Source organism: Grammomys surdaster, unplaced genomic scaffold (assembly GCF_004785775.1).
Source record: "Grammomys surdaster isolate TR1022 unplaced genomic scaffold, NIH_TR_1.0 238, whole genome shotgun sequence".
NCBI classification, from domain to species: Eukaryota; Metazoa; Chordata; class Mammalia; order Rodentia; family Muridae; genus Grammomys; species Grammomys surdaster.
Window position 1 is genome coordinate 3,775,835 of NW_021604683.1, and position 20,417 is coordinate 3,796,251.

The 20,417-nt window shown below is 41.8% G+C and overlaps 1 protein-coding gene across 2 annotated transcripts in view; it reads right to left on the reverse strand.

Annotated features, from left to right (window-relative positions):
- Positions 1–20,413, reverse strand: part of Gmeb2 (glucocorticoid modulatory element binding protein 2) — a 35,424-nt gene extending 15,011 nt beyond the window's left edge. Inside the window, exons 1-5 of one of the 2 annotated variants that reach the window (XM_028774143.1) lie at positions 19,221–19,946; positions 12,492–12,580; positions 10,661–10,833; positions 2,033–2,130; positions 1,190–1,317 (exon numbers count right to left, since the gene is read on the reverse strand). In XM_028774143.1, the coding sequence (XP_028629976.1) occupies positions 1,190–1,317; positions 2,033–2,130; positions 10,661–10,791 (357 nt within the window). In that variant the 5' untranslated portion in view covers positions 10,792–10,833; positions 12,492–12,580; positions 19,221–19,946. Of the gene's footprint in view, positions 1–1,189; positions 1,318–2,032; positions 2,131–10,660; positions 10,834–12,491; positions 12,581–19,220; positions 19,947–20,312 lie in introns of those variants that run through there. The other variant, XM_028774142.1, reaches the window with a different exon arrangement.
- Positions 20,414–20,417: the final 4 nt, after the last annotated feature.

A 20,417-nucleotide genomic window follows, 5' to 3' on the forward strand; every position in this document is an offset into this window, starting at 1 on the left:
ATTTTATTTCTATCTGAGGCATTCTTTTCCCCTCCTTAGAACTTTGTAGAAATTACATAAAGTAAAGGTGATTTCTTCAAAGAGAACCTTTCAACTATTTCTGTCAATTTTGGGGAGAAGTCAGGCCAGAAATGACTTAAAACTAAGCTCTTCTCTGATGGGGGTCTTAACCATACTGCTACAGGCCAGTGTTCTAAAGAGCAAGATTCTGCTCTCATTGCTAAAACTGGAGGTGCCAACATTCTGTTCAGGGTGAACAGAAGAGGGCTAATGTCATGAGCAGCCCCTGTGTAAACACATTCCATGAGGAATCCAAGGTTTCACTTTCTTACACCCAGCAGACAAAACTGAGATAACCCATGTCTTGAGCAGGAGCAAGACTCAGCATTCTGTCTGTGACCTCTACCCACAATTAAGCCCTGGGACTGATGACTTTTAACTTTTGCCACCTTAAAGTAGCTTTATGGTGGGATAGAGAGATGGTTCAGGGGTTGAGAATACTTGTTTTCTTGCAGAGGACCAGCATTCTATTTCCAGAACCCACATGATGGATTATAACCATTCATAACTCCGGTTCCAGGGGATTTGATGCCCTCTTCTGGCCTCCTCAGGAAATAGGCATGCAGGTGGTGCACATACATACATGCAGCAAAACATTCATACATATAAAATAGAATAACTAAACTTAAAACAGCTTTATGAATACATCTTAGTGAGCTGTTTCAATATAAGATGAATTTAGGTACTAAGCTACCATGTTGCCAGAAAGAGAATACTTTTCCCACTCAACATCCCCTAGCTACTAAAGGAGTCTCTTCAGAACACACCTTCGTCTGTTAAACAAAGCCACTTGCAACTCAGAGGCCACTTCTACCAAATATCTAACAGAAATAATTGTACTTAATATAAATAAGAAAAATGACAAGAACTACACTGTCATAAACTTATCCTCCTTCAAATTAGGTATTTCTTCTCACTAACCTGTCTCTGTTGCTTCACCTCAGCCAAAATTAGGCTTGCTTTTCCTCACTGCATTCATTGGTCCCAGAGATTATCTGCTGTGTCTCCTCTGCCTCCCAGGCCCATGAGATTCAGCCTCTAGAGGAGTGTCCAGCATAGGCAGATGCCACTCCCAACCCCCAAGCAAGAGGAAGTGCAGGTAAAGGTGTGCGCCTCACCTGACCCTCACCTGAACACATTTCACATTGATGCCAGGGCACACAAACTTCCTCCAAATGAGGTTAGCTCTGCTGTCTCCGCAAGTGATGGGGTACACAATTTCAGCTTCTAAGTTCTCCCCCTCTTCAGCCATCTTCACTTCTCACAGACACATGGACAAGAAAAAGTAGAAACAGAAAATCAGTTACAAACTTTCCAAAGCATTTCCTACAAATGAGGAAAGCAGCCACCAACCTGAAACCAAATTAAAATCCAAGAAGGCTTGAAATAGCCCAGAAGTAGGGGTGCCCATCAATCCCAAGGAGTATTTCAAACGAATCCACAAAACGGACTTAACTAGTTATCAGTAACTATTAACAATAATATTAATATAAGCTCATTAAACAATGCCCAATTGAAGAACCATGTTAGAAGACAAAATAAAGCCATAGTTGAAATGCTGTTAGGGACACAAGTCTTAGGTATCCCAACTCTTTAATCTGGATGACACAAGGTCTCATAGATATTAAGAAAAACACAATCACTCACTGGTAGTCAGAGGAAACAGGGAGGAGACAGTAGCAAGACAATAAAATACAAAAGAGGAAAAAGCTACAAGATTTAGGGTGACTCTTCTTTCTTTTTTCCACCAGTGGCTGGTAGAAGTAACTCTTATTTCAGATACAGTGTGATCCTCCCTCTTAAGAAGACCCAGGACCTGGTCTCTTCTATGTTGAGGAACAGCCCAAACAAGGGCCTAGTTAGCCTTGGCTGCTACCTCAATTGCTGGACTGTCCTGTCTCTGCAAGCAACAGAGTAGGCAGAAGGTAGGCTTCCCACCTAATACAGCTTCCCAGCCAATAGGGTTTCCTACCTAACACGGCTTCCTTGAGTTGTGAGGAGGCTGTAAAGGCAGCAGCAGCTGCAGCTGCTGCATTTTCTGTTTCCATGTTATCTTCTGTCAAATCACCCCTGGTAGACAGAAAAAAAGAACATCAGAATCACCAACTGCATACTTTGTAGCCTCTAGCACACCTATTGTGTGGAAGAATGACTGTCATTATTGACAAACCATTTATACTTTTCTAACTTTATTCAGATAGGGTGGTGGCTATGTCACTCTCAGGAGAATAGGTAGCTTGTATTATCTTTTCCATTTTTGCTTGCCTCCAGTGCCCAGAATGGTATAGACAAGCAAAGCCAAAGTGAGGAACTTATAGAAGCAACAGATGCTTATGTGGGAATTAAAAACCCTTCTTTCTTTCCTTAGTAAAGTTTTCTATTTCCAATATAATAATTCATATTTTTACCAAAGTTGCTAAAAATATAAAATTTATATAGCTTTGGAAATCAAACTCTACTGAGCCATATACTCTGAAAAACAACTTTTTGAAAAAATTCATCTTGACCAACCCTTATCTCATACCAAAATCTATTATGAGCAAACCAAAAGCAAAGGCAAAAGGTGAAACCATATAGTACTGAAACCTTTTTAAAAGGAGAAAATTAGTAGTAGTAGTTATAAAATGGTAATCATTTCTCTTATATACAAAATCCAAAATCACAAAAAGAATAACTTTAACTTAAAAATTCAAAACACCTGAGGATTCCTCTCAGCTCAGAGTACCTACCTAACATGCACAAAGACCTGGATTTGATTCCCCAGTAACACATAAAACTGGGCATGGAGGTACATGCCTGCAGTCTCAGAAGTTGAAGTAACCAGAAGTTGAAGTTCATCCTCAAAAATACAGTAAATTTGAGGCTACAAGATCCTATTTCAAAATAAACAATCAAAAAATAGAGGCCAGGGCCAGTCAGTTAACTCAGCAGGTAAAAGCACTTGTTGCCAAAACTGACAACCTTAGATCAATCCACAGAACCTAGTCTTTTGACCTCCATACACACACACACACACACACACACACACACACACAATTTAATTAATTAATTAAAAAAAAAAGCCAGGATAGCAGCATATACTTAGGATTACAACACTCAAGAAAAGAAATAAGGGGATCACTCTAAGTTCCAGAGAAGCCTAGTCTACTTGGCTCATTCTAGACTGTCTAGGGCTACATATCAAGACCCCACCTCAAATGTCCTCCAAAATTAAAAAGAAATTAATAAATAAAATTAGGAGCTAAAGAGATGGCTCAAAGGTTAAGAATATTTGCTACTTTTTCACAGAGGACCTTGGTTCAATCCCAGCACCCATATGGTAGTTCACAACACTTGTAACTTCAGTTACAGGGGCTCTAGTGCCCTCTTCTGACTTTTACAAGCAGTGTACGCACATGGTACACTAGCATACATGCAGGCAAAAGTCACATATATACATATACAATAAAAATGTAAAACTCTGTCTCTTTGTTTTGTTTTGTTTTGTTTTGAGACAGGGTCTCACTATGTAGCTTTGGCTGGCCTTGAACTCACAGAGATCCACTTTCCTCTGTCCCCCAAATACTGAGATTAAAGGTATATGTCATTATACTCCATAAACAAACAAACAAACAAACAAATAAACACGATTAAGGTCCTGGATTGATTAGAAAGCTTGATGACCTGAGTTCAATCCCTAGGACCTATGCAAATGTGGAAGGAAAAACCAACTACTCCAAGTTGCTCTCTGACTTTCACACAAATACCATGGCACACACCCAATAAATTAAAAACAAAACAACAAAAACTCCTTTTTGTATAGGGGGAAAAACATCATAAAAAGGTTTTTTTGTTGTTGTTCTTTTTTTCTTTTTTTTGGTTTTTTCGAGACAGGGTTTCTCTGTATAGTCCTGGCTGTGCTGGAACTCACTCTGTAGACCCGGCTGGTCTCGAACTCAGAAATCCGCCTGCCTCTGCCTCCCAAGTGCTGGGATTAAAGGCATGCGCCACCACCGCCCAGCGTGTTTTTTCTTTTTGAGACAGTTTCCTTTTTTTCTTTTCTGTGTAGCCCTGGCTGTCCTGGAACTCACTCTGTAGACCATGCAGACCATGCTAGCCTCCAACTGAAAGATCCACCTGGTAGTGGGCTTCATTATTTTTTGGCCATGATGAGGCAGAAAAGACATGACAAGGGCAAAGTTGCTTCCTTTGCTGGGATTAAAGGCATGCACTCCCATCACCCAGTCCTGTAAAGAACTTTTTAAAAGAGAGAACACAAGGAGGGCAGTCTACCAAGGTCCAAGACCAGAGTCATCAGAAACCTGTGAAAAGATTGTATCTGTTTGGTAGGAAGCTAGGCCCCAAAGGATGATTTTTCAGCAGATCTCAAAAAACTGTGAATCAGCCAGATAGAAGTAGCTTGCTTAGTGCTTGAAGTAGGCTATGGATCCAAGAGTTTCCTCCTGTGAGGCAGGGAATTGGAAGGTACCTATGGGCCAAGGTTGGGGAAGCCCTTTGGATCTCTTCCCCTCCCTTCTCCCTCTTGCTCCAGGCCTCATTGTCCCCTCCTTGCTCCCAGACCCACTCTGCTCGCTCTAGTCCAAAGTACACTGTAGCTGTCTTCAGACACCATATGAGGGCATCAGATCTCATTATGGATAGTTGTGAGCCACCATGTGGTTGCTGGGATTTGAACTCATGACCTCCTAAAGAGCAGTTGGTGCCCTTAACCGATGAGCCATCTCACCAACCTGCCCTTTGGATCTTTAGACAGTGGAAAGATATATCAGGTTCATGTATTATATAGAGTATTCTGGCAATAGAATAGAGAACAGGTTTTAGGGGTAGGAAACAGACTGAGAAAACACTTAAGGGCAGGAAAAAGAACCTCAGCACCAGAAAAGACTGAAGATCAAGGGACGAAAGCCAAGGACTATGGTACCAATAAAAGAAGACCTGAAGACAGGTTGTCTTAAAGACTGCACAGCATAAGAGTCAAGCTCATGACCCTGGGAAAAGAGTAAAGCAGAGCATGACAGAAAAGGTAATTGTGGAATACCCAGATAGAATCTGGTTAGGAGATTTCGAAAGTCTCCACTCATAGAACCTGCACACAGAAATGCCTAGGCCCCTGAGACTTAAGGATACATACAGGAAAACCTGCTTACAGGCCATACCTAGAAGCATCCTTCTCATAGCCCTGCAGCCAGTGCCCCTCATGGGCAGCCATTGTCCTAGCTGAGTTTTGCTACTTCTTTTTTTTGTTGTATCTTGTAGGATTTTGTTTTGAGACAGGGTTCCATGTAGTTCAGGTTGGCCTTGAACTCCTTACAAGGTCCTGATCTTCCTGCCTTTACCTCCCAAGTGCTGGCTGCTATTAAAAGCATGTACCACCATACCATTCTTGGGTTTAATGTGTTTGGGTTTTTTGCTTTTGCTTTTTGTTTTTTGAGATAGGCTTTCACTGTATCACTGTATAGCCCTAGCTGGCCTGGAACTCAGAAATCTGCCTACCTCTGCCTCTCAACTACAGATATTAATTAAAGGTCTGAGCCACCACATCAGGCAGTTTACTATCTCTGAACTTCACATGAATTACAGATGTACCTTCTCTGGGTCCTCTTTCCTTTACTAACAGGTCTATGGTATCCATGGCTGCTTTCAAAGCTGTAGCCTTCTTTCCTGTGGCTAGATGGTGTTCAGTCTACAAAATGTCCACAATCATTACCCAAGCAATGGGCAATTTTCTAAGCAAGTCTGCAATTCATCAGAGGTCAGAGCTGGGCCCAGACAAGGGATTCCTCAGTGAAAACTCTTGTGAAACAGAGGGTCCTGGACAGCTAGCCCAGAAGTTAAGAGCTGCTGGTCTTCCAGTGGGCCTGGGTTCAATCACAAATACCCACAGAGGGTTCACAGGGGGGTGTCTGTAACTCCAGTTCCACGGGATTCAAACTCCCTTCTGGCATTCTACCCAAAAGGCACCCAAGTGGTATACAGACATACATGCAGGCAAAACATCCATATAAATATAAATATCCAAATAAAAATTAACTAAGGGGGTCTCTAGGAAGATAAGGAAAACAAAGGTAGTGTGAGATATAGATGATTCCTGGGAACAGCAGTTAAGGCCTAAGGCCAGGGTACCAATGTTTGGCAGCATCAGATATCCAGGACGTGGAGAGGCTGCCTACAGTAGTAACGCAACGCAGTATGGACAATATGTGGCTAGAAAACACTCTCAGACTTAATAGACATCCTTGGGAAGAGCAATGGGTGTTAAGAGCAGACTAAGTACAGGAAGAGGAGGGTATTCTGGGTTAAAACACAAGGTACTCAGGTGAGCAGTTGTGGCACTCGACTTTAATACTAGGAGGCAGAGGTAGGTGATCTTTATGAATTTGAGGCCAGCCTGGTCCACAGAGTGAGTTCCAGAGCAGCCAAGGCTACACAAAGAAACCCTGTCTCAAAAAAACAAAACTACCCATAGGCTACTCACTACAGAGAAGAAAGAAGAACCCAGAACTGTGTCATGCATACTAGGGCACACTTGCCCACTGTGAGACCTCATGGTTTGCCCCGTCCAGCAGGGCAGTAAACAGGGGTCCAGGGAGGTCACCTGAAAGAGAGGATGGGAGAAACAGTCGAACGCAAAGAACCACGATTTGTCTATAGTCTGATCAAATCATAATTTTTACTTTTTCACACAGGGGTTATATACACAAAAAGGCAGGATGTGGGGAAGGGGATGACGCAGGAGCATAGGTGTTCAGGGGGAGTACAGATATCTTCCAGAACAAAGTGAACAAAGTATCAGCTGGGTGAAGGTTCAGGGGACAGGTCACTATGACTCTGCCTGTGATTCATTTGTCCTTATCTAAGTTGGTACTATCCACCAAGGCTACACAAGGTCTATGACTATCCACAAGATCTATGACTACTTGTTCTTATCCAGGCTGGTAAATTTCCACCAAAGCTGCCTGTTTACAGTATCTTATAGCTATCTGTTTCAGTGTTTTTCCACAGAGACCAAGACTTTGTGTTAGCAGGCATGTATGACAGGCCTACTGCTGATTTTAGGCTTTCAGTGTATAAGCAGGGCTGCCCCTGACAATGGTTCAAGTCCCACCACAGCCTGCAGCCTGACCACTTCCCTCACAGATTTATGTACCAGGTACTTACTCTACATTAGCATCTAGAAAGCTCAGGAAATAGTCCCTGAGCGGGAGGCATGTCTATGGTAAGGACTTAACCTGATCTTTCCTGTGGAATATTTGATGATGTTAAGTCAGCTCACTACTTCCCAATCCTCAAGATTTATTTTACCTTGAGAATGAGAGTTAAATAGAAGTACAAACTTGAAATCTAATTTTTGAGACACATTAAGAATGGTTCCTAATGGGCTGGGAAGATGGCTCAGTGGTTAAGAGCACTGACTGCTCTTCCAGAGGTCCTGAGTTCAAATCCCAGCAACCACATGGTAGCTCACAACCGTCTGTAATGGGATCCAATCCCCTCTTCTGGTGTGTCTGAAGACAGCAACAGTGTACTCACATACATTAAATAATAAATAAATAAATAAATAAATAAATAAATAAATATTAAAAAGAAATAAAGAATGGCTCCTAATTAATGGTGGTGCACATCATTAATGCCAGCCTTCAGGAGGCAGAGCTGTTAGTCCAGGGTAGTCTGACTTACATAGAAAGTTCTAGGCCAGCCAGGACCATTTAGAACAGTGATTCTCAATCGTCTTAATTCTGAAGCACTTTAACATAATTCCTCAGTTGTGGTGACCCCACATAAAACTATTTTCGGTGCTACCTCATAACTGTAATTTTACAACTGTTATGAATTATAATGTAAATATCTGGTATGTAGGATATGTTATACAACTCCTGTGAAAGAGTCATTCGACTTCCAAAAGAGTCTCAACCCACAGGTTGAAAACCACTGATTTAGACAGACCTTGTCTCAAAACAACAACAACAAAGAATTACTCTGATCTGAACAGTAAGTAATATTAAGTGTAAACACCCAGACTCCAAGAAGTCTGCAGGGACTTGGAAAGGAAGCTATCCTCCCTCTTCAGCCAGAACTTTGGATAAAGCAAAGGACAATGACAGAACCAAAATTACACCTTGTCCGAAACAAATTCTTCCAAGGAAGGAAGTCAGGAGTTGGGGTAGAAAAAAAGAGACCCAAAACCTTTAGTTGTGCTATTTAGGGAGAGTCTACAGCTCCTACTTGGGAGTCAGTAGAAAACCCAATAAGGTCATTAGTAAACAATGGGCCAGCATCAGATGGAAATGGCTGAGGAACTAAAGTGGAGATCAAGAGGGGAAGTTGCTCCATGGATGTGGACAATCCCTCTGCAGCACAATTTGTAAGACTGTCTTCCCAGCTCTCAGCAAAGATGCTAACAAACTGGCATTTCTGTCCACACATCACATAAAAAGATATACTTTTCCTAAACATGTAAACTCCTGGCTTTCTGTTGAAAACTGCTCTTTTCAGAAGGAGGCAGACTTTGCTACAGCATGGTGGTAGGTGGGAACAATTCTGCCAGGTTTTTTAAGTAATGAATACTCCCAGGTCTTCCCAAATCAGGAAAGAAATTAGTTCCCACAAAGAAATTAACTAGCCTCTACTTCACATTTTTTTTCTTTTCTTTTTTTCTTTTCTTTTTTCTTTTCTTTTTTTCTTTTCTTTCTTTCATTCTCCTCTCTCTCTCTCTCTCTCTCTCTCTCTCTCTCTCTCTCTCTCTCTTTCTTATAGCATGCAACAAGAGTTAAGTCTCATTTTCTAACTAGTAGTATAAAGGAAACTCTTTCTATCAAAAATAGAAAGTTCCCTATCCTTCAGGATATGCCTGCTTTGGTGCTACACGGGTTCTTCCAAAGGAAGAATTCAGAGCATCCTCTGTTCTGCATAAAGAACTGACAACTGGGGCAGCATGCTACCACCTTTGTACTAAGGCCACAGATGGAAGAGTTCTTATCCTTCATCGTTTTTTGCATCAATCAAGGGAATCATTTATTATTCTCCAACTTAACTCAGGCAAACTTTGATCAATTTACTATGGGATGGAGAAGACTCTACAGTTCCCAGACCTAACTAGTAGAAATTTCCACAGTGAAGACAAACTCAAACAGGTATCTTGATATGTGATAGTCACATGTAGAACCTGTGTTTTAGTTATGGAGTGAGGTCACCCATACATACCAAGAAAGCAAAGCCCATTGGTTACTCTAGTCCATGAAGTTCTGTGATAATCTATCATATAATTTCATATAGCTAAGATAGTAATTATATCAGGGTTGGAACTTATGTTTCTGCCTAAATAGCATAGAAGATTGGGACAAAAGGAGACACTAACTACTAGGCCTCATGGCAGAGGAAAGAAACCTCTACCTTAGCAATTTAGAAGGTGGAAAACTTGATTAATGTGTGGATCTCACAAGGAAAATCTTGGGGTAAAATGTAGAACTTATAGGGAGTATAGAGATTGAACTATTTCATATCTCCAACTGTCAAAGGTTTAGGGCAAACCAAAACTGTGTGCCTGTAAGAGCTTCTACTTTGCTCTCCAAAATTCAAGATAGTACCTGGCCAAAGGCTCCAACAACCTTCAGGACCTACCCAGAAAAGCAGATAGAGGCTTTTGAAGATTTATTTATCTTATTTATATTATTTTATTTATATGAGTGCATGGTAGCTGTCTTCAGACACACCAGAAGAGAGCATCAGATCCTATTATAGATGATTGTGAGCCACCATGCGGTTGCTGGGAATTGAACTCAGGACCTTTGGAAGAGCAGTCAGTGCTCTTAACTGCTGAGCCATCTCTCCAGCCCTCAAGCTTCCTCTTAAAAATTCACTGTCAGTTGTGAGCCAAAAGCTTACCTAGACTCCAGGAAAAGTCAAGTTCAATATGACAATACCACGCACAAGATGCAGCAAAGACAAGACAAAAGCCCAGGGACCAAGCCTCTTAAGAGAGAAAGAACAATAAGTCCCATGGCCCCCAACTCCACCCTCATCTTACCCCTTGCCAGGGGCAGGAACTCTTCTGCCCTCTCCTCACAATTCTGTCTATAAATGATAAAAGGAAGATAAAGTTTGATAAGTGTTGAGTCAGGTGTGGTAACAATGGCACATGCTCTTTATCCCAGCACTAAGGAGACAGAAGCAGGTGGATCTCTAAATTCAAGGCCAGGTTGGTCTACAGAATAAGTTCCAGGACTATACAGAAACCCTGAAGCCCCTTACCCACCCACCCAAAAAAAAAAAAAGTTTGGTTAGATGTGACATTTTAGGCAACTAATTCTCAATAATGACATCTAGAACAAGAGGTGATAAAGAAAATATTTAGTTCCCTTTGTTCCATTTATCAAAAGAGATATCAGCAAGAGATTTAGAGCCATATTGCAGTGATGAGCTATCACCCTAGAATCTCTATTGATCCTATTGCTTGACGTACTTTGTACTTCACCTTTGTGCCTAAAATACGCTGGGTTCAATCTTAGGATCTTATATGTAAAGAAATCTTGAATCTCAACCCTACACCTGGCATACCAAGCTATGCCACTGTAACACAGAAGAACCAAGGCTTAGTTCTTACCCATGAGGAGCTAGATTTGTTGTTACGAGCACTGTCTTCACTTCCTCTACACCACTGCCATCAACTGCAGTGTCTGGAGTTGTTACAACCACTACCTCCTCCATGTGGACGCTCACATCTGGGGTTGCCATGGCTCAGAAGACAGCAGTGTCACTTCTCCAGAGTCTGAAGTCCTAGAGCAAAAAAAGCAGGACACATATTATAGGGTCATTTCTACACTGGTACAACAGAATAGTCAAGGGCTGAGGTATAGCTTAATGGTAGAGCACTATCTACTATGTGCCAGGCCCTAGGTTATATCTTCAACACTGAAAAGATTTTTTTTATGATGGTGGTAGTAGACCACCATCATATGCACCAAATTCAGAATGGATGTCTTCCTCACTAGAGGACTATGTCTCAAGAGCTTGGAGATACACCATGCTCTATGCTAGGCCCAGGACGGACCAAGTCATGAAATGTTGGGTATGCACAGCATAGGTTTCTAGCCAGAGGACAAAAAAGAGACCATGGAGTAAGAGTGGGACATGGTATAGACAGGAAGAATATACTCTATACAGCTACACGGGATCCTCAGATGTTGTATGTGTGGACCTAATCCTACATGGCAAAAACAGTAGTTTTGAGTACTGACATACAGGACAGACTGCTATGATGGTCAGAATCTATAATGAGTCACCTATAAGATGGGCCTCTGCCCATGCCTAATGTAGGATTACCCTGATTAACTTAATTGATATGAGAAGACCCATCTCAATTATAGATGGGGCTATTCTCTGGGCAGGGAATCCTGGACTGAAGCTAAGAAGCAAACATACATATGTTGCTTTTTCCTTGTGACCAGCCACTTTAAGCTCCTACTGCCTTGACCTCCTTGCCATGATGGACTGGTTGTACCTTGAGCTGTGACCTGAAACAAATCCTTTCTCATTTACATTACTTTTGCCAGGGTATTTTATCACAGCAACAAACCAAACAAAAAACAGACAAAAAATGAACGAACAAACAAACAAACAAAAATGTAAGACAACCAGAGTTAGGCTTCAGTTTGGGCCATGGACAGTATTCACAGGACTAGTAATCTGAAAATGAAGCTGTCTACAGCATGATGGAGTAAAGGCAAACACTCCTTGGCCAGGTGTGGTGGCACATACCTTTAATACAAGTCTTCAGGAGGCTAAGCAAAAAGGATCCCAAGATTAAGAACAGCATACAGCATGTATTACAGAGGGAGATCCTGTCTCAGTCAGGGCTTGCCAGATGGCTCAGGGAGTAAAAACTCCTTTTTACTAACAATACTGACAACCTAAATTTGATCTCTGACAGCTACCTTAGGAGAGAACTGTCATAAGTTATCCTCTCATGACTACACATGCACTAAAAAATGTACATGCCCATGTGCATGAGCATGTACAATAAATAAATAAATAAATAAATAAATAAATAAAATAAATGCAATTTTTAAAGGTTTACAATAAACCATTTGGCCCAACCAACTAGGTCCAGCCCCTACTTCAGGAAAAATGACTGCACTCTGTGAGACTAAAACAATACCAACTTCATACAGTAACATTAAAAGCATACAGATGTAATTTAAAACTGCTTGACAGTTGCATAATGGGCACACCTTTAATCCTAGCACTCAGTAGGCAGAGGCAGGCAGACCTCTATTTTATAGAGCTTGGAGTGAGTTCCAGGACAACCAGGAGTACAAACAGAAACTATGTCTCAAAAAATTCAAACAAACGAACAAACAAACAGACTGGTTGACATACAAAGAGCCAGTAAAAACAGATTACTCGCAAGGGAAAAATAATTAAGAGACACTTACTCCAAGATGATTACTGTAGTCAACAGAGACATGTAGACAACTAACTACATCATCCTCCAAGAGTAAACCAAATATACCTGCACAGAGGTCTGGGCACAAAACAGAAGTTATCACAAGTCAAAATTTTGAGAATAAAACATAATCAGAACTGTAGATACTTGAGTGTAGAATGCTTTCTTAGTATGCTCAAGACCCAGGGTCCAATCTCATCCCCACCCAAAAATAAAAGATCAATAAAAAATAAATACAAAATAAAACAACCCTGGATGGGACCCATGATAGCATGAAGACAACAGAAGCCAGGAACATAATACAAAGCCTCAGAAATTATCCAGTCTGAGCATCAGGGAAACCAGCTCAACTGAGCTTCACGGAGGTGTGCCAAGACCATATGCTAACGTGTCTGTCACTGGAGTTCTAGAGCAGAGAAAGAAATGCATTATGCTGAAAAAATACTTTAAGATACACTTGCTGAACATAGCCAGGCATGGTTGTAAACATTTACACACTTGTAACCTCAGCACTCAAGAGGAAAAGGCAAGAGGTTTACTACAAATTCAAGGCCATCTGAAAGCAAAAATTGTTTAACATTGTCTGGTATGCAAATATATAGAGAACTACTACTAAAAAAGTAGAGAAGGGTTCTGTATAGTAACCTTTCTGCCATTCTTTGTCAATGATAGCACATTCTTTTAGGTAGGCTGTGAAAAATGCAGGTGTATAGAAATTCTTTATATTCCAGACAGTAGAATATTATTCAAAAATTTAAAAATGAGCTCTCAAAGAGTTAGAGCTAAAAGGCATGAAACAAACAAAAGCACAAGTTACTCAGTGAAAGAAGCCACCTCTTGTAAGATTTTTCTCTCTGACATTAGGGAAAAGATACACTATGGAAACACTAGTTACCAGGTGGGGGAGAGAGAGAACAATGGAGCAGAGGCTTTCTTGGGTATGGAAGTTCTTCTTCACTACACTGTAAGGGCAGGCCATATAACTATGTGTCATTGAGCACTACTACAAACTGTGGGCTCTGGGTGACATGTCAGGATAGGCTTATCAATTTTCTGCAGAGCTTCCCGATGAGAGAATCTGAGGAAAGGGGAAGAACATATGGGAATTGTTACTATGACAAACTTCTTATGGCTTTGATAAGAAAAACAACTAAATTGCCTCATAATTTGAGGGTACAGTCTGTCATGATAAGGAAGCCATGACATCAGAAGCATGAGGCAGCTGCATTCCAGTCAGGAAGTGGGAGAAATGGTGGTGTCCTGCTCCGTCTCCTTTTTTTAGTCTAGGACCCCAACCCATGAAATGGTGCCACCCACAGTTACAGTGTGTCTTCCCAAATCAACCTAAGCTCCCTCCAGAGGTTGGTTCCTAAGTGATTCTAGATTTTGTCAGGTTGATATTAACCACCAAAGGGAATTCTGTGCCTTTCTCTCAAATTTGCCATAAGCCTACACTGCCCTAAAAATTAAGGTACTAATTTTTAAAAATTGAGAGAGAGAGAGAGAGAGAGAGAGAGAGAGAGAGAGAGAGAGAGAAAGAGAAAATACAATAGAGAAAAAAATACAGGCTACATACTGAAAAAGAAATTTACAAATATTAATTCTGATAAATAACTTGCAACCAGAATGTATAAAGAACAATTTAAGACTAACTACCCAACCTCAAGAATGAGTAAAAGACTAGATTAAACATGTTTCATGAAGATATAAGAATGGGAAATATATATATAAATACCAGCATAGGCTAGGCTTTCCTAAATTGTATGAAGTCCTGGGTTCCATCTCTAGCACAGCATAGAACTGGGTGAGGTGATATACAACTGTAATCCAGCACAAAGGAAGCCGAGGCAAGAGGATCAGAAAAAAAAAAAAAAAATAGTAGTCCAAGGTCATTGAAACCTAGAAAGCAAGTTCCAGGCCAGTCTAGGATGCAGGAGATGGTGTCAGAAGGAAAGAGGGGTGAGGGGAGAGAAAAAGAAAGGAAGTGTCATGGTTTGTATATGCTTGGATCAGGGAGTGGCACTATTTGGAAGTGTGGCCGAGTAGGTATGTCACTGTGGGCATGGGCCCTAAGACCCTCACCCTAGCTACCTGGAAGTGAGTATTCTGCTAGCAGCCTTCAGATGAAGATATAGAACGCTCACCTCCTCCTGCACTGTGCCTGCCTGGATGCTACCATGCTCCCACCTTGATGATATTGGACTGAATCTCTGAACCTGTAAGCCAGCCCCAATTAAATGTTGTCCTTGTAAGAGTTGCCTTGGTCATGGTGTCTGCTCACAGCAGTAAAACCCTAAGACAGAATGGAAAGAAGGAAGGGAGGGAGGGAAGTAGGGAGGAAAGTAGGGAGGGAAGAAGGGAGGAAGGAAGGAAGGGAGGGAAGGAGGGAGGGAGGGAGGGAAGGAAGGAGGGAGGGAGGGAGAGAAGGAAGGAGGAAGGGAGGGAGGAGAGGAAAGAGAACTCAACAAGTGGAGGAAAAATGTTCACTAAAGCCTTGATGATGTGTTTCCAATACCTACAAAATGGCTTGAAAAAAGGCAATAACAAGAAATTGTCAATGAGAGTTGAAGAGATGGTTCAGCCATCAAGAGTACTTGCTGTACTTGCAGAAGACTTGAGTTCAGTTTCTAGCACCCACATCAGGTGGCTCACAACTGCTTGTACTCCAGTTCTAGGTAAATCTGACACCTTCTTCTGCCCTCCTCAGGGACCTACATGTACAGAGTGCATATATATACAAGCATGTACACACACATAAAACAAATCTTTAGAAAAAATAAGTTGATAATGCTAAATTTGGAACAACTGAGGAAGTGGAAGAACTGAAATTCTTATAACTTTCTCCCTGAAAGACTTAAATGGTCCTATTACTCTTAAAACAGGTCTGTTATTTCTTATAGTTAGATGTAATCTTACTTGACATGAAAGAAACCATATGCAAATGACAGGAAGAGTCAAATTTGTGGACAGAATATAAAACAAAGAATAGTTCACTGAGGACAGGGAAGGGGAAGTGGAAACATACTGTTTAATGGTACAAAGCTTTAACATGGGATGTTGAAAAAGTTCTGGAAATAATAGATGGGTGGGTGGATGGATGGGTGGATGGATTGATAAATAGATGATGTATTTTGTCATAGTAAAAATTTTGGAGCTTTTTTTTTGCAGGGGTGGGAGGATTCCAGACAGTGTCTCACTATGAATATGAAGCCCTGGCTGTCCTGGAACTCACTCTGTAGACCAGGCTGACCTCAGACTCACAGATATCCACTTGCCTCTGCCTCCCTAAGTGCTGGGACTAAAGGCATGCACCACTACTGCCCAGGTAATAAAACCTTTATTTAAATGTAGAACCTGCAAGACTGTTCAGTGGATAAAAACACTTACTATACAACCCTGATCATCTGAGTTTGATTTTCAGCTCCCTCAGTCGAAGAAGAGAACCAATTCCCAAAAGATGTCCTTTAATGCACACTATGGCATGCATTAACATATTATACCTGATATACAATAATAATAAAAATAAAAAGGTTTCCTGGTAGGTAGACCACACTCCAGTGGTTAGCCCATATCCAGAAGTATATGAATGGCATAAACTGGAGTCAATGGGTTATTAATTTTTTTAAAAAGGGAGGATAGTAAGTTGAGATGGTAGAAAAATAGGGATAAATTTGGGATGAATAGTGATCAAAATACATTGTATAAAATTCTCAAAGATTTACTTTTTAACTTGTTTGTTTGAAGATGGAGTTTCTCTGTATAGCCCCAGCTGTCCTGGACTCACTCTGCAGACCAGACTGGCCTTGGACTCATAGATCCACCTCCTCTGCCTTTCAGTGCTAGAATTAAAGGTGTGCACAATCACACTAGGCTCAGAACTTTTTTTAAAAAAAAGTTTATTATTTATATGTGTGTGAGAGTACATGATTGTGTCAGAGAACACTGAGGGCAGAGAACAACTTGGTGGAGATAATTTTCTTTCCACTTTGAGGGTCCTAGGGAATCAAACTTATGTCAAGCTTAGCAGTAAGAGCCCTTGCCCAATGATCCCTGGCCTCAGAAATTTCTTTCTTCTTTTTAAGACATCTATTTAGCCCCTGCTAACCCGGATGGAACTCACTATGTAGAACAAGGTAGCCTTGAACTCTCAGAGATCTGCCTGCCTCTGCCTCTCCAGTACAGAGATTAAAGGTATGTGAGCTATCATGCCTGGCTCAGAAGTTGATTTTTATCATAATAATTGTTACTGACTAGTACTCATCAAGCAGCAAGTATGTAGTAGTTCTCAAACAGACTTCACTTTCACAACCACACTCCTCCAGCCTCTACAATTAAGCCTTTGGTAGCAGAACCAACTATCCAAACACAGCCAGTAACAACACATCCACTTAGAGAGCTCAAATTCTTTAAGACATATATCCAACCTTTATATGCCCCACCCCCACCCCAGCACTTTATGTTTTAGAGAGAGAGGGGGTCTTATTATGTTTGTTACCCAAAATAGTCTTAAACTTGTGATCCTCCTGCCTCAGCCTTTTGAATGCTGGAATTACTGATTGCACCTCACCACACCTGGCTCCAAACCTCAGCAACTGAAAGCTCTTATGAACTTCTGCTACAAAGAATAATGCAAAGCTTTCAGATTCCCCCAGTTAACTACCACCAGCAAACATATCAATCAATGATCTTGGTTCTGGGTGGAACCTGGGTCTCTGGAGGATTCCCAAGGGCCAAAGGGAAGTAAAGACTGATTTCTGGGCTACTAATCATCAACATCCAGTCCCTATAGTACCCCTAACCCAAAGCCCAAGAAACCAGAAAATGTAAGCTGACTAAAAGCAAGGATGGTTGCATGGAAATCTTAACAAAGAAAAAGAAGCAAGAAGAAGCTAGGAGCCATTTTCCAAAATAATCACAAGCTGGTAACAATGAGGCCTACTAGAGGATTTGTTTGAGTAAGAAGGAAAATCATCTAGAGCTAAATCCACAAGGAAACATTGATTTTACTACAGAGAACACACTGAACATATACCTAGAATATTATCTTTTGCTGTTTGGGGGAGAATAGGAAATATCAATGCAAGAGCTGTGTGCTTGTGCACAGGGTAAGAGGTATTGGCTCTCATTTTCCACTTTGTTTCAAAACAGGATCTCTTTGTTGTTCACAGCCTTTGAGCTTTTCAGGATTCTCCTGTCTCTAGCCTATTTCCCAGTAATTGGGTTAGGATTACAGACATCCCTGCCACATGTCCAGCTTTTATGTGAGTTCTGGAGATTTGAACTTACGTTCTCATACCTGCAAAGCAAGCATGCTTACTCACTGAGCCATTTCCCCTGCCCCAACACAATACACTTAAGTATGGGATACTATTAGAAACCACAAATAAGGCCGTACTTCTCTTTCTTGATTAAAAAGGTATAGAAAATGAGCAACAGAGAAGGAAAACAGAAAAAGAACAAAGGAATGAAAAAAAGTACTAAAACAAAAAACAAAAAATATTTTCAAACTTCAGTGGCAGAGTACTTGTCAAGTCTGCATATAAATTTATGAGGCCACATGTTTCAACCCCAACACTGAGAAAAAATTCAAAATATTCTTGAATACAACAAGCCTTTTCCTATTACTCCAACATAAATCTGGAAACTATCCAACAGATAGTTTAAGATCCATTAAGTTAAGGTAGGAGTCTCCACTATGAACATTTCTAGCTATGAGTTTCCAAAAATCTCCATTCACAGGTTAGGCCAATTCAGGTGAAGAGACAATCTTCAAATGCTTCTCAGGAAGAAATAGCTACAAGGAATTCATGTACATTGGCAAACATCCTATTTCTGAAAGTTTTTCACTTATGTAGTGTTTGAGAGTTAGGCTTCAAAGACCTTTTAAACAAGCCTCAACAAACATTTTAAATTTCACTTTAATAAAACTATTGCATTGAGCCAAGTGATGGTGATTTATGCTTTAATCCCAGCACTCAGGAGGCAGAGGCAGGTGGATCTACTAGTTTGAGGCCAGCCTGGTCTACAGGGTGAGTTTCAGGACAGCCAGGGCTATGCAGAAATCCTGCATAAGAGAAATCCTGTCTTAATAAAACAAAAACAAAACAAAAATTGCATTGACCTGGACATGGTGGAACACACTTATAATTCCAGTACTCAGGAGGCTGATGCAGAAGGATTGCTTCAAGTTTCTAGTCAGCCAAGCCTACACAGTAGCATAATCCTATCTTAAAACAAATATATATGTATATATGTGTATCATATACATATCATATATATTATATATTCTGTAATTTCAGCACTTGGAAGACTGAGGCAAGAGGAATGAAGATATGGGTATGTCAACACCAACCTGGAGCTGGGCACAGTGGTGCATGGCTTTAATTCCAGCACATAGAAGGCAGAGGCAGGCAGATCTCTGGAGGTTTTGAGGGCAGTCTGGTCTACACAATGTGAGTTCCCCCCCAGGGGGGGGGGGGGGGAGGGAGGGAGGGAGGGACCCTGTCTCAACAACAACAACAAAAACAAAACAAAACAAAAAAGGTTTTTTCCTCTCTTTTTGTCTTGGAACTCACTCTGTAGACCAGGCTGACCTTGAACTCAAAAACCCATTTGCATCTGCTTCCCACAGGCTGGGATTATGGCCCCAGTCTTAGATATTAAGACTGTCTAGGAAGGCAGGGAGAAGGGAAGAAATGTAGGGATCAGTAAATCTTACCATATGGCGGGCCCAATCCATGAGTTTGCCTCCTGGCACTGAAGAGACACCTAAGTATCTTCCCTTTGCAGGTTGGTCATAAGGTGAGTTAGTCTATGGCCTAGGTTTGTTTTTCTCAGTGCTCTAAATCACACACACACTGACATGTTTGCTCTTTGCACTATTTTTCTATGTCCAAATGGTATGTATGTATGTGTACTCCAAGATGTCTTCCAGAAAGTTTTACATACTATGAAGAAACACACTAAACAGGCAGTCATGTTATCAATTTAATTTTAACTCATTAAGAATGATGACTGAAAAAAAAATGATGACTGAAATTGTTGTGTTTGAAATGTTTGCAAGAAAGAGAACTTTGGCTCAGCAGTGAAGTTACCAACTAAATACCTAAAAATGTAACCAATCGTGACTAAAACTGGGTCAAACGATCCGGTTCCCAGCAATAAGATTATCCATTGAATTCAATGTAATCCCCACCAACCACAAAGTTCTACAAATGGGTCCCCATCAACGCAGTTCCCACCGACAGGTTCACACTGACATGGTTCCAACTGATGATGAGTCCCTATCATTATTTTTATGATATTGGCCCCTATTCATGGGTCTCTGTAGATTCAGTTCCAAGCCAAGGGTCTATCAATACAGGTCCCACCAAAGGGTCTACGCCGGTATGAAGTCCCACCCATGAGTCGTTCCCAATCTCTCCACCCTCCCTCAGGAACCGGATCCATTTGGTGCCCACCGACGGGTCCCAAACAAACCACTCCCGCCTAACCGCTCCCAACTCCTCCAGTCCCTTCCGCCTTGGCTTTCACTGACGATCCGACCCTGCTTCTGGCTAAGCCAAGATGGAGGCCGGAAGGGAGCCGCCTTCGCGAGCCCTCCCGCCAGGCACCCGCGCCCGCCCGCCAGCCTGACGCCGCCGCGCCTGACGCCGCCGCCGCCCTCGCGCGCCCGCCGCCCCTCCCCCGGCCTCCCCTCCCCCCGCCGTAACGTCCTGACGCTCCGCAGGGACCCCTGACTGGACGGCGGCGCGTGAGCGGCGCGAGAAGCCTCGCCGCGGGGGTGCGCGGGCGCGCCGATGCCGCTTACCTGGGCCCACACGGGCCTGCTCCGGCGCCCGGCTGTGACGGGTGCGGCGGCGGGTGGTGGCGGTGGTGGCCTCAGCCTTCGCTCCTTGTTGGGGATTCGGCGGCG